We start from the raw sequence: 14594 nt of genomic DNA on the forward strand, positions 1-14594 counted from the left end.
TTAATCCCCAAGCTGTTGTGGCTTAAACAAGAGGTTTGTGAAAATAGAAGGGAACGTGGTTCTAACTGTGTTTTCCTGGAGCTGTGCTTGAGATTTAGGATTAGCGACTTGCTGGTGTAATGCAGCTCCTATCAGAAATGTGAGAGGGGATGACTTGTGAAAGGGTGGTGATGAGTGGCTTCTGAAGCTGTTCTTAATTAACACTAAGTACTTCCTTTTGGTAGCTTTGCACAGCTGAGTGTAGGTACAGAGAAATAAACCAACAATCTGAGTCGCGTTCAGTTATTAATTTTTTGCCTTACGTGACATGTGGCCCATTCAGGCTTCCTGAATTATTCGTGTAGAGTGTGAAATGGGTGCCCGTAGTTGAGGGATTAGTGATGTCTTTTCTGTAGCTTTCTTCAGAACAGAGCCCCTGGAGGCATGGCTGAAGCATAGTACTAGTTTAGGGGAAGAGCATGTGCAATGCAGATGTATGCTGTGAATAGAAATTACATCTAACAGCGTGTGCAGCATCTTCTGAGCGGTTACCAGCAAACTGGATCCATTCCTATTTGGCTGGGGTGAGCTAGCTCTGTCATACTCACTAGCATTGTAGGTCCCTCAAAATAAGGTTTTCTCCTTGAAGGTACAGTTCCAGAGTTCAGAGAGTACACCCTTTGGTGTCTTTCAATCCTTGAATTTCCCTATTCTAGGGAAAAAAAGAAATCCTTGCAAAACACTAAAATTCGGTATACAGGGATGTTCTTGTTAACAGTCTCTAATTAGCGGTTGGTGTTTGCATAGTGCTTGGGAAATGTGAAGTGCCTCGGAAATGTTTGGCACTGCACATGCTTAGAAAGCAAAGTAGTCATATAAAAAGCTCTGTTTGATCAGGTTCTGTGAAAGACCGAGAATATCTGCACAGCTGATGTAGCTGAAGAGCTCCACACTTAGTATAGATTTCTGTGTATGTATGGGAAATTGGTAATCACAGCCTGAACCTCTGATTAATCAGCTGAGGCAAGTGTTGGGTCAGCTGTGGGAGCACAGGTGAGAGTAATTTAGCTGTGCTCCTGGAAGGGGTGAAGCTCAACTCCACCTCCTCTAGACCTCATTTAAGGGCTGACCACCACCAAGGCAGCATCTCTTGGAGGTTGCTCCTTGGTGGAGGTTGTCTCAGTGCTTCCCAGCAGACTGAAGGCATCCATATTGCTGAGTTTTTCCCTATAAATAACCTTATGAATATCTATTACCATCTTTGTATTATTCCACCTTACATGTGTGTTTTGGGAGATCCTCTCATGCAGAAGTAAGTCACAGTAAGTGTTTCAGATTCTTTTCCTATAAGATTTTGAAGCGAACTGAGATTCTTCAGCTGCTTCTGGGTGGTTTATACAGGTTCAAAAGGTCTTGTGTTGACTGGTGTGTGCCCCTGTAAAAGTGCACATCCTGGCTGCTCCAGGTGTGTGTTTCTGGAGTGCTGTATGAGGCTGACTAGATGCTAATGGCCTGCTCTGTCTTGAGATATATTTCATTATTAACTCTTATCCCTACTGAGATCCGTCAAGGCTGCTCATTGATTCCCTGGGATGTTGCTGCCTTTGATGTGGAAGAATGGATATTTTTCTAGTCTTGATCAATATGTCAGACAATGCCAAAACAGAGTAGGGAAACTTATGCATTCATTTCTATGCTGTATGTAAGAATATTCACCTTGAGGCTTTTGCTTTGGACTGATGGATTCGTTGTCACTGCTGGATGAACAGCTGAAAGGGAACATCTATGCACTCCCTGTTAGGTCTGAGATCTTAGGTGCTTTATCAGGCATGTTTTACAGGCCTTCAAGCCCACGCTTGTCTTCTTGAATGGCAAGTTACGTGACAGGTGGAGCATAGCCCTTGTGTGAGTGATTGCAATGGAAGTCCCCTGCATAGCTGAGTGGAACAGAGGAGGAGAAGGGAATGGGTGTAAGAAAGCCTTGAAAAGAAGGCAAAGAATTGTACCTGGCATGTGAGGAGAGTTGTTTCACGCAGAAAACTGAGTGGGAGAAAAAGACAAAGGGAATAATGTGGGATGAGGTGGTAGTCTGGAGTGTGGAGGAAGTGAGAGTTTGTAGGTGGAAGCAGTAGCAACGTATAGAGCCTTCTGCTCAACTGGTTCTAATGTTTGCTATTCTTTGATTAAGGAAAGCCACTCATGTGTCATGTGCTAGATAGGTGCTCTGCCTTTGTAGATGCTCTGTCTTCAGCATGGAAGGCCAGCAGAACTTTGGGAAAGTTTCTGCCTTTCCTTTATTGATTTAAGTTGCAAAGATTGCAGAGAAAAGCAGTGCAGCCACATGCTTGGTGTCACTTGAGGCGCATACCCAACTGCTTGTGCAGTCTGCAGTGCTCCTGATCTTAGCTTCTACTTAATGCTTCAGCAGTTGATGATTTTCAGTTCAGTTATCTGTGGTTGGTACATGGCTCTTCCTTCTGAGCTTCTTCAGATTTTCCTTCTGTGACTGTATGCTCTTTCTGGTGACTATCATGACTTTTTGGCTAAGGTCAAAAACTATACGTGGATACGATTGTGTTTCCCTATTCCCGTGTGGATATGAGGCAATTTGTAGGCCTGTTATGCCAAGTAGCTGATACTTAAAGAACAACTAATTTATTGTATGTCAAGTGTAAGGTATTTAATAGTGCTTACAAGGAAACTTTGCTTGGTACCAACCACTTCCCTGTTTCAGAAATACCACACTATGTCCGGTGTTTCTCTTGAGCTCTGTTTAAGTTATGTGAGAAAGAGTTTGATTTTGCTGGTTATAGAGTTGAAGTTGAGTTTTAGTTGTTGAACTCTTTTCTAGCCAGCATGTAGAGCACTTGGGTGATGGAAGGTGCTATATATGTTTTTGTTGTCAAGCATGTATAAGCTATGCCAAAAGAATTTTCGTGAGTCATTTAAGCTTTTTATATAAAAATACCTCATTTCTTCAATTTCTCCCACCTCAAAATTAGTAATGCTTGAGCAATTTGCTCTGAGCTTAGAGGGTACAGGTAACTTCTTTGCAGTTGCTATGGTTTGCTTTAAGTAAAAATCATGTTTAAAGAAACTGAAAACCAGTTCTAATATAGGCTTAAAATGGCAAGAGTATATCATGTGAAAATGTATATGATAGTGAATAATGCTGAAATAGCTAGTTATTAGGGCAATTGAATATGAAGTTGGATTAAAAATGAGCTTTGACATAATAGAAAGCACTGAAATTCAGTTCCCAAATTACTGCAATGTACAGGCTATAGTTTCTCATCTTATAGATTGGTTATTTTTGGCAGATGCTGTTAAAATGAAGATGCTTCAAATGCCATCATCAAGAAGTTGGTATTTATCTACTTTTGCCTTGGCATTATCAAAGTAAACCTTTGCAATGCTACTGAACAAGATACACTTTAATTCTTTGTGTGGACTGCTTGGAACTTTTTGTCTGTTTTTCTATTTAAAAGGTAAAGGTGATATTTTCAAATTTCTAGGAGGTGAATACTAAACAAGTGAAATGTTCCTCTGTGGAATGGATTTCAGTAACAGAAATACCAAATACTTACTACTAACAGTGTTTGTTAACTATGGTATTTCTGGTTCTCCAGCTATTGATAAAGTCTGCTTCAGCACTCTGATATATATTGCTGAGCAGACTGGAAATCAGATGATGTTGCACCTCCCCTTCATCTCTAGTCCTGCTGTCATTGTGCAGCAGCTGCCTAGCAAGGAAAGCTTGTCTTCTTGTGACTTTCGTGGAGATGGGATTCATCTCCTGGTGTGCCAGACAGTTTAGTTCACTGGCGAAATGTCTGATCGCTAACTGCTGTGAGAGAATGAGCTGTTCGGACAGTTAGAAAATGACTTGGAGACTTTGGAAAACATAAAGAAATAATTAAAGCACCTTCAGAGGTAACTGATAAAGATCATGTGTAGGGATAGGGCAGAAGGAACAGGAGTTTGTGTTGAGTGTAAAATGCATTCATAACAGGGAATTACAGTGAGTGCAAAGAAGGCCTATTTGTTAAATGGTTCTATGCGAACTGTACTGTTTTGGAAAGAAAAATCATGATGTGAGACTTGACCTTTCAAATACCTTCCAGCAAAAACGCTTTCTGACTTAACTCCACTGCTTGTAAACTCTGAAGGGAACTATAGAACAAATGTTAGAGTTTTATCATCCTTAGTGTGTTAACATATGCTGCCTGGTGCATGCTGTACCAAGTCATTTCTCCATGCATTTTGGCTGTGGAAAGGCAGTGCAACCTTTTGAAGCTGCATCTCCTCCATGTGATGGAGCTCCAGGCACATAGGCTCTGCTGGAGATTTGGGATCCCTCAACTCATTCAGGAGGATAAAATGATTCTGAGTTTTTAAGGAGATTACCACCCCATGGAGTGAGGCTCAAAGTGGGAAGAATGGGCTCCTTCCCCTGTAGTTCCCAGAGATGGAGCTGCTGAAAATAGCAGTAGTTAACTGGGAGCACCAGGAATGAAGAGGATCCAGGTGGGTTAAAGGAGAACTGCTGAGCAGCTGCAACAGGAATGAGTGTTCTGAGTTGATCGGGTGGATGAGAGGAGCAGTAGGTCGGGGAGACAGGTGAATTTGAGGTGATTGCTTGTGAGGAGGACTGGGAGGCCCTGAGCATGGGAAGCTAGAGAGAGTGGGTAGAACTGGGTCAGAGTGGGAAGCCGATGTAGTAGGAGGAATGAAAGGCCTCTATTGTTTCTTCAGGAGGACTGGGGAGGCTAGGAGGTGTTACTGGATAGAAACTTCGGATGAAAAATCACCTAATCTGATGATCTAAAGAGAGAACTATTCATCATTTTTAACTTTAAATTTTCCTATTCTCTTATTTGGATGTCTTCCTGGGACCTTGCTTTGATGTGGGAAACTTGAGGAATGAAAGCTACTGTCTAGAGAAGGTGTGTATCCTGGGCAGCTTTTTTTCCTGTGCTTCTTAACTTGCATGCTTATTGCATGCTTAAAAGAAGAAGAAAGGATATTTTCTTACCAACGTGGGTGAAACAGGCAAAATATCATTTTGTGTCTTCTGTCTTTGCCAAGCAGGACGTGGACAGGATTTTTAGCTCTTATGGTAACATCCCAAGGGCTGAGATTCTTTGCTATAGGACTGCAAAACCAGCATCTGCTGGGTGCTGCTGCGTGGTGCATATGGCAGCAGCTTTATGCACCTGTGCTGATTAATGTGTGGTTTGTACAAATGAGCTTGTGCAGTTACAGAAGTTGAATTATATTTCCCTCTCTGCTATTAATTGATCTTATTAGTATTTATGTGACTGGGAGTGTTACTGAGTGATGTTCTTTAGTATTCTGATGGAGTGATTAAGTGGAGGCTTTTGGGTTTAGCATGTGTTTCTAAACGACTTGGTATATCAGTAATAGAACTGTGACTAACAAACATAATTGCTTGTATACAATGCCCTTTTCTTGCCTGTGGCAGCTCACTTCACTCTTACCTTAGAAAGGTAACTGGCACGATTCTTTTTACTTTCTTATCTCTGGAATTCAAAGAACATACCTACTACCAACGATGCAGTATGACAAGTTCACAAGCACTTGTGCTTGTTGATTCTAGGAAGGTTTCTGAAGAGATGGCACAGTAACACAGGAGCAATGGAAGAATGGAGTTGCTCAGACAAACTAAGGGCAGTAAATGTTATGTGCTGTGCATTAGGTAGCAGAGTTACCCTTTCTCACACTTGGTTGGACATGTTTTACTGTGTTGGCTCCAGCCTGGTACACGGGTGCAACTGTTAGTCCTGTTTGCTGTTTCAGTGGAATTAGGAAGGGATGGAAATTGAAAGGCCATTTTATAAAAGAAATCTTGTTTTTGGCTGCAGTGAATATTATGGATTGGTATTAATTGATTTTTAAAACATTGCTATTTTAATTTTTACTTCTGATAGCTCTCCACGTTGCCCCCAAAGGAAACCCAGTCACACCTTATGAAGCTTACAAATTATGCATGAAGTTCATAAGAAAGACTACAAGTGCTGGCATTCATTGCTGGTTGGCCACTTTCTTATTAACCTTTCCACATGACCTTTTTCATCCCAACCTAAAACACTATGTTAAGAGCATGGGTGTGTTTGATGAAACACAATAGTATACGTCTCCTAAGGCAGATACTGTGAGAAATGCAAAAATCTTTCATGTGAAAGTGAGTATTCAAAACTCCATGGGTTGGGTATTTTAAGGAAACATCTCCTTTTGCTTGCATGTTTCTTAGTGTGCTATTACTTAACTGTAATGGCCGCTGCTTTGTTTTAGTACATTTAAACTCATCCCTGGGTTATGTTTTGGTTCCAGCAGCTGATGGCCACAGATCCACAGATACATGGCTGTTATTGCTTGCCTAGGGTGCTCAGGATGGGAATTCTTCACCAAGCACCTTTTAGTCATACCTGGCAGATCTCATCAGGATGTGTTGTCCTGTGTTGTAAAATACTTTTTAATCATTTTTTATTCTTTACGCATTGCTAACACTGAGGAATTTGTTTGTGAATCCCTGAGAGCTTGCAGATCACGGTGACCTAGTGAGAGAGAGGACAGTTTCCCATGGGATTTTCATGCTATTGATGATAGAACAGCCAGAACTGTTTGCAGCCGTTTTTTGTTCTGCACTGATGGGTTGCAGTGCCCAGAACGTGCTATTCTGAGCCTATTCACCCTTCTAACTTTTGCTTTTCAAGAAGCAGTACTCCTGGGCCCCTTGTTTTTCCATGCCCTTACCTGTGCTCTTTTTCCTCACGCTTCTCCTTTTGAAACTGGCTCTGGTTTTAGGTCCTGAGGGAATGTGTACAATCTTAACTCTCAAGATGACTTTTAATTAAGGGTGAACCTACACTGTTGGACAGGATAGAGTTAAGCTCAGGATGTCCCTTTCCTCTAAAGATGAATAAGAGTTGTGAGTGTATGCTTGCTTTTTGATTATTTCTTATTTAAACAAACAGAGAAAGTCTACCTTTTTAAGAAGAAGGCATATTGCTCACCTGAGTAACACTAGGTGAATGTGAAGCTAGAAAACTCATTTTCACTGCTACTGCTTTACTGGGATGCTATCAAGCAGCATTTCTCTGGCATCAGCAATCAGCATTTCCATTAAGCTTGTAATTTTTACACCATTGGCTGCAGTTAGGTGGGAATGGTGAGTACCGGGGATAAGAACTGTATAAAGAAAGCAAAGGATTGGAAATGAATTGGCCTGTTCACCTGATTCCGGGAGCCGTGGGTTATGCCAGCATGTGCCCAGCCCTCTGGCATGCTGCTGTTACTCATCAAGGCTGCTTTCTTGCTATACCTGGACAGTTAGAGGAAGAAGAGGTACAGGTGATACGGGGATGGGGACGTGCCAGTAGCACACTGCTGGCTGCCATAGAGCTTTGCTGGTTGGGTGCATGAATTTGGCAGCACCTGTAGTGGCTGCAGGGAGAGGAGCCATCCAGCCAGGCAAATTGTTTCCACCCAGAAATGAGGTTGCTTCCTCATTATCAGAGCAAAGGAGAGGAGCTGAAGCACGTTAAGTAGCAGTGCTGACAGAGCTCTTATCTCTTCCCATGCTCTCCTGGGAGGGGACTGCAGCATCAGGGCAACGATCTTGTTCCCAATGCTTCGCCTGATTGACAAGGAGCTGCAAGTGCTGTCCCTGAGTAATTGGCTAACTTGTCCAGGGATGCTGGGGTAGTTTGTGCCTGGGGGGAATTCTGCTGCATTAGTTTGTAATAACGATGTAGCTATTTCTTGGACACATTTCTTCTTCCTACTGCTCTATTTGGAAACTACCTCTAGTTCTTTTCTGTCAAACCCTATCTGTAGATATTCATCTCCTGCTGAGTTTGTTTTGATCACCGTTCGCTGAGTGTTTGCTCATGCTGAACGTGGCCAGATCTGCTCCCTCTTAGTGCTCAGGTCATCTCTGCATTTCAAATGTGAGCCTTTTGCTTCTGAATTTCTCATCAGATATAGCATTTATTACAGGTGATTGCTCTGTTCCAGGGTCTCTTTTGTTCCTTGTAACAACACAGTGGAAAAAATCAGAACATGTGATTATCCAGGCTTAGCTCTTAATGATTTCTACTCTAGAATAGGAGACTGGACCCATCCATGGTTATGGTACTGGCATGTTGTGTGAGTCTGTTTCCACACTGTGTGCTGTAGTTTCCCTTAGATGTGAAAGGAGTCATGCTGACTTTTGGAATCTGGAAGAATATTGAGGAAGTGTGGATGTGGATCACCCTAAGGGGAATGTGAGTGGAAATGCTAAAAGCAGGACGTGAGGTATACTGATAGTATGATGGTAAGTTCCGGAGGGAATGGGAAAATCACTGCTCTTCCTACTGTGCACTAAGATTTTGAAGGTGGGAAATCAGAGGATATTAGTGGAGTTACAGGATACCTATTAATTGATGTTACACTGCAGCTTCTGGGGAGCTCTCACATCCTCTTTTTCTTCCTTTGTTCCTTTGTTGAGGGCCATTATATGCACCATTAGAAGATTTCTGACCTGGGAGCACAGCAGATGCAGCGACAGAGGCTTCCATACTGTGCTCAACCCATCTAAGATCTCATTGATGTGTTTCTCAGGGCTATTCTCTTCTGCTCTGTTGTGCAATAGCACATCAGAGCCTTTTGCTGCTTGTGGCAGAATCTGTGCTACATAGTGACTTTCTCGGGGGATGGTGCTACTTCTTCCCCTTTTCTGTGCTTATCCTGTCCCTGTGCTCCTGTTGCATTACACATGATCCAAATGCTGAACACTGAGACACTGAAGAGAACAAAAAGTTTGTGTGAATCCCAGTTATGCCAAAGCTGAATTTGCTTCTGTTTGAAACTAGGCTTACAGGGGAAAAAGGTAAGTCAGCTGTGGGAGGAGGAATAGGGGAAGAAGAGAGTGAAGTGCATCTGTCCAGAACTAGAATTGCCCTCTTCCTAGGAGGGAGGAAGAGAAGCCATTTGCATGCAGCCTCCTTACAGAGGGTTGTCTTGCAGAAGGGCAGCAAATGTCTGAGCAGGAGCACTCACTCCCCAGCAGTCAGACTGGCCACAAGAGCTGATAAGGAAAAATGTCAGTATTCAAACACAGCTGCATGATGGAGAAGCTGAGAACCTTTTGCACTGCAGTCATTTCAGTTTAAAAAGCTTGGAGGGTATCTGTAAAAGCTGGTGATCTCATTTTTCATCCTTTGACTATAATAATCCTTGGGAGGAAAAGTTGCTTAAAACATGATGTGGATGAGTTACACCACTATGATGTTCAGCCAATCATATGGCTTCATGCCCAATTTAAGTGTCCACTCTGTGTGCTTAGCTACTTCCTTTTGAGGCTGTGTATGTAGGCGTTGAAGGTTCTGTTCTGGGCTTGCTGGTCTGGGAAGCATAGCCAGTGTCCTCAGGAAAGGTCACAAGCCTGCATGCAAATACTGGCTGCTGCTAAGTTAGTTCAGTTACTGCCTGCTGCAGCTTTTGTTGCTGTAGAAGATCTGGTGACGCTGTTACAATGTTAAGTTGTGGATTTTGAGAATTAGTGTATTGTATTCTGGTATGGAATGCCAAAGGCAGGTTTGTTTAGATAAACCTACTTGAGAGCGTTGCCAAAAAAATAAATATAAAGGAAGTCTGTTTTCCAGTTCATTTTGAAATAGATCTCTTGCTCAAATCCATCACTGCTAAATCCTAGAACACAAATATGGGTAATGTGGCTGAGCTGAAGCAAGGGCTGCAGTTCTGTCTGTCTACACGGCTGAGAAACTGAACTGCTGCTCCACTGGGAACAAGCATGGATAATTTCCAGGCTAGCGTGAGAGGGCAGCCTGCAGATTGGACACACAGCTTATTGTGGTGGGGGAGAAGTGACACATCTGGTTTGGCTTCAGCTCGCTCAGGAGTGGCAGTGCCAGTGCCCTGCTGGAGCTGAGGGATGGAGGGACGTTTGGCCAGTTGGACCTTTGCTCTAGGGGTTTGTTTGGTGTGTTTAATTGTCTCTAAAGGGCACTGGGCATCTGAAGCAGGAGCTGAGGGTTGTTAATCCTGAAAACTCCAGGGTGCAGCTGTCCTCATTTTTCAGTGCAGGGTCTGCCTTAACAAGCACATTACAGAGACTACAGAGGTAGCTGTGGATTTAAGGACTCCTGTTCACAGCGTTCTTGTTCCTTTCTTTGAGCAGCTTGAACAGAGAGAGACTGGTGCAGAATGTGCAGACACAGAAGACTGGTTGTTCTTTGAGCACTGGTGTTGTTAAGAGCTCTACAACTTTTCTAGGTATGTAAGGGTCCCAAACTGTCGGGCATTTACCTGTGCAGTGCCCACAGTGACTGTGGACCTAGAGGATCTGACCAATGCTCAGCCAAGCATTGATTCTTCTCCACATGCAGTGTCCCTCTCCTTAGGGAAGGAACAGTGTGGTTGAGCTGTGAGTGTGCTACGATGCAGTGCAGTTTGGGTGCAAGGATTGATTTCAAGCAGCAGCGATGTCTTGTCATCTTTTAAACTGGAACAGGAAAAGTAAACATGAAGTAAGTTATTACAGCAGATGCTTGCGCTGCCACTCAGTGCATAGTGCTCCAGACGATGATGGTTATGCTTTCTTTTAGAGGTAGTGTCTCCGTACCACGGGCAGCTTTCATGTTCACTGCATTCAATGTTCAGTGGTTTCCCTTCCTGCTGTGTGGCCACCTGCTGCCAGAGGCCATTCAGCACTGTTCTGGAGAAAGCATATGAGGCACAGCTCAAAAATCTGAGGCTTTTTGCTGCTTGTTGTGGAAAATCCAGGGCTGGGCTGCTCTGCTTCCAGGCACCCCAGCTGCAAGTAGTTGAATAGCCACACAGGGCCAGGAGAGGTGGTTGCATAGAGTTGTGTGTCTGGGAAAGCGGTAAAATTGTGCCTGTAGGTACTAAAGAGAGAAATGGCCTGTAAGGTACTGTGCTGGAGAGGCAGGGCAGCTGTCTGCAGCCCAAAGCACCAACTGCAGGAGGCCGCACTTTTTGCTATGGAGGCTTTGGTTACCTTGGAAACCTGTTTTTAGCTGGATCTCCGCTCCAGTGGTGAGCCTGTCTGTACCTGCTTCGTCTTTGTTTTCAAATGGTTGCTTTGCAGCACAGTACCTGACAGGAGCAGCTCTGGGTTGCTGCGAGGTCCAGGCTCTGCCTTTGGTTTCAGGCGTTTGAGCCCAATGATGGGGTGATGATTGCATTGCGTGGTCTGTGCTGGGGCTCAGAAGTTAGCAGCGTTCTTGTTCCCTGGGCTTCACCTATTCCTGTTCCATAGCCTTTACCTTTGGGCCGAGTTGAGGTCACCACACTCTTATCTGCAGCAAGATTCTCTCAAACTGTGGTTGATTTTCTTGCAGGCTAGTCAGTAGTTTGTAGTAGTTGGGTAAACAATGATAGTATAATCACTACCACCTTCAAATATATATTGCCTAGAAATTTGATGTCACGTTTAAACTTTCTAAATCTGTGGTCAGTTTCTTTTGCTGGCTCAAATGGTGTGTCTCAAACCTGCTCCTTGTTGCATCTCACTGACACAGGTCAGTTTTCTCTTTCAGCATCCTAGATTTGCAGAATGTGCTTTCTATCACTCATATCTTTCTTGAGTCTCACAAACCGTAATGAATTTTGTGAGTCCAAGCTCCTCCTGGGGCTGCTGAACTTTTTTTGTCTCCTGTTTGGTTGTTCTTTCCTGGCTGTGAGCAGCAGAATGTTTTGTAAAAGTGCTGCCACAAACCGGAAAAGGTAAAGGTTAACAAAATGATCTTTTAACTGTAAGGAATCAGTGGATGCTGCCCCAGTTAGTAGGTAATCAAGAACATTTGGAGAACTCTTTGTAGCATTCCAGCTTGACTTTGCAGGTCATCTAATTCAGGTGCTTTAGATCTTGAAACCTGTTGACTGCAGTGAGTACATTACGAGTCATCTTTCAGTCCTGAGCAGGTATGATACAGAAGAGAGTAGCTTTCCTCTTTAAAATTGTAAGGAGCAGGAAGCAGCAGGATGAAGGAATTTCCATTTCACTCCAGTGTACAGAAAGCAGTTGCTTATTGTAAAGTCTGCATGATTAAAGCTCTTTTAGCCAACCTTTTTGTTAATCCCCGCTATCGCTAACTGATACTGGGTGGTTACAGCAGGAGCCTTTGTTTTCCTTCTCAAGACAAGTGTGAACCAGATCTGTAGCCTTCACGGCACAGCCCTAGATAGCTGACACAATAAAGTACTGTATCCATCCTTGTACTGCTGCGGCAGCTACAGAAAAGCGATGCTGTGGGCTCTTTTTGTTATTTCTTTGTCGTTTTAAAATCACGTGTATCAACGGGAGTGACAGTTTGGGGCTGACTGCGAACATCACGTTGGTGATGTGTGAAGCAGAAGGGAGACAGTTGGATTCTCCAGCTCTAAGGCTCACTTGAAGTTCTGGCGGGTAGGAAAAAAAAGTGGACTGAGCAAACAAGTGACTTACCTTGAGCCTGAGCAAATGTGCTTAGGAAGTCAGTGAAGGAAAATAAATGTGGGACACTGAAATAGCTGTCACTTACCTGCCCAGCCCAGAATTTTAGCAAGAAAATACCTAACCAACTCCATGTGTAGAGTGATACATTTATGAAAAGTGAGCAGCTTGCTTTTAGGTGAGTTGGTACTGGATAAAGAAAATGCATCTGTATTTAAGTGACTCGCTGAGAATGAATTTGCTTTTAATTTGATTCAAAAAATACATATTTCCTCCTAGCCTTGATCAACTTGCTGAAGTTCCTCATGTCTAATGAGACTGTGTTGCTGGCCAAACACAACATCTTCACCCTTGCTCTTATGGTGAGTACAGACAAAACAAATCCCCTTCTTTTAAACAACTTAATTTTAATGAATGTTATTCATTCAGTGAATGAATTTGAATTAGAAATTTCTGTCCTGGTAAAGAGATATCAGAACAAAGCAATCAAGCTTAGGGGTATCACTGTTTGTTTTTGCCAGATGTTTAGAAAGGGGTCTTAAGAAAGGCACATAAGAAAGTGGAGTCTCATCATTGGAACAAACTCGTGTGAGGAAAGAGTCTAATTTCCCAGATTTGCTAATGTTTTTTTCTTACTGCATGTCCCTTTGTATGCAAGATACTAGAGACCCGTTTTCCTGGCCCCAGATCTGATAGTGTTAAGGCTCCTTCCCTGTTTCTTCTGTACTGTAAGGAAGATAGTAGAGCAGTGAACTGATGTAATGCTGGCTAATGAAAGCAACAGCTGTTTCTTTAAAAGTTTTGAAGATAGTCTCTATTGTATATTCCTGCAGCAGTGTAGCTTTTGTGGAAGCACTCCTGTTGTAACCTCTTTTCACTTCTTTGTGTAGGTTGTGAACCTGTTCAATATGTTCATCACCTACGGAGACACCTTCCTCCCCACTCCCAGCAGCTATGATGAGCTGTATTATGAAATCATTCGGATGCATCAGAATTTTGACAACCTTTATTCTATGGGTGAGCACCTCCTGGATGGTCAGGAATATTACTGAGTCAGAATGAGTGTGATTGAGGGAGTTGTTTGTCTGCTGTTTTCTGTCCACCTGCTGCTGATGCCTCTCTCCTTGAATGGATATAATTTATGTATTGGTGTGTTGGGTAAAATAAGAATTAAGAGGATAAACTTGTGTTGTTTTTTTTGTGACTAAGAATATTTATCCCTCTAATAATAGAAGTAGCCCTATTACCTTTCTAGCATCTACTTGCTGTGACTCAAAAGAACCAATTGAACCAACAAAATTATAATGGTATTAGGTGTTTCGTGCATTTTTGTGTAGTTTGGTCAACTTATAAGTATGCATCTGTCACATCTGGCAGCTTCAAGTCAGAAGGTCAGTACATGCTGCAGAACCAGCCAGCATAGTCAAGTACTCCATACAAGCAAGAATTTGGAAAAGAATTTGAGGAACTTATAACAGGATGCTTGCTGTGCTGGGCAAATCACATCTGCTGCAGTCATTGCTAACAGAAACAAAAGAATACAGCCCTCACAGACCTGCTTGTAATGACAAGTAAATCACTGGACTGAGGAATGTGCCTGCTGGCTAAACAGGGTGAGGCTGCCATCCTTCAGAAGGAGAGAGACATGCTGGAATGCCACCAAGTGAAACCCAGCAGGGAAAAGAAGAACAAAGGAGAGCAAGGAATGCGTGGAGACAAAACCAGGCAGTGTATATAAACAGGAGCCTGTAGCCAGGGGTGGCTGCAGCAAAGCTGATGTAGCGCCTGCATGCTTGAAGCTGTGAAGAAAAAGATAAAGCTGTGTTCTTTGCTTACTTTGTTCTAGAAGGACCTTTCTTCCATGCTCTGCTCCCTTCTCACTGTGATCATCCATCTGGCAACGGGAGTTATTATAAAGCATGTAAGGGATGTTAAAGGGTAGTAGGACAGAGGTAGTTAGCCACAGCACTCTTCTGGCTTGGACAGTTGTCCATACCAAAATAAAAGGGCCACGTACTCCCTGCAATTTCAATCAAAACGAACTGCCTTTTTGTATTAACTTCCTACAGTTTTCATCCCTTATAGGAGGGTTCAGTTGGCCATTTTTGTTCTCTGAGCACAAAAGACCTTT

General features: G+C 43.0%; 1 protein-coding gene across 2 annotated transcripts in view; it reads left to right on the forward strand.

Moving 5' to 3' along the window:
- The window catches only part of ARMH3 (armadillo like helical domain containing 3), a 111232-nt gene that overhangs the window by 33810 nt on the left and 62828 nt on the right, over positions 1-14594 (forward strand). For both annotated transcript variants that reach the window (XM_072339868.1, XM_072339867.1), the window contains exons 21-22: positions 12743-12825; positions 13354-13480. In XM_072339868.1, the coding sequence (XP_072195969.1) occupies positions 12743-12825; positions 13354-13480 (210 nt within the window). The remainder of the gene's footprint in view (positions 1-12742; positions 12826-13353; positions 13481-14594) is intronic.

Source organism: Excalfactoria chinensis, chromosome 6 (genome assembly GCF_039878825.1).
Source record: "Excalfactoria chinensis isolate bCotChi1 chromosome 6, bCotChi1.hap2, whole genome shotgun sequence".
NCBI lineage: Eukaryota > Metazoa > Chordata > Aves > Galliformes > Phasianidae > Excalfactoria > Excalfactoria chinensis.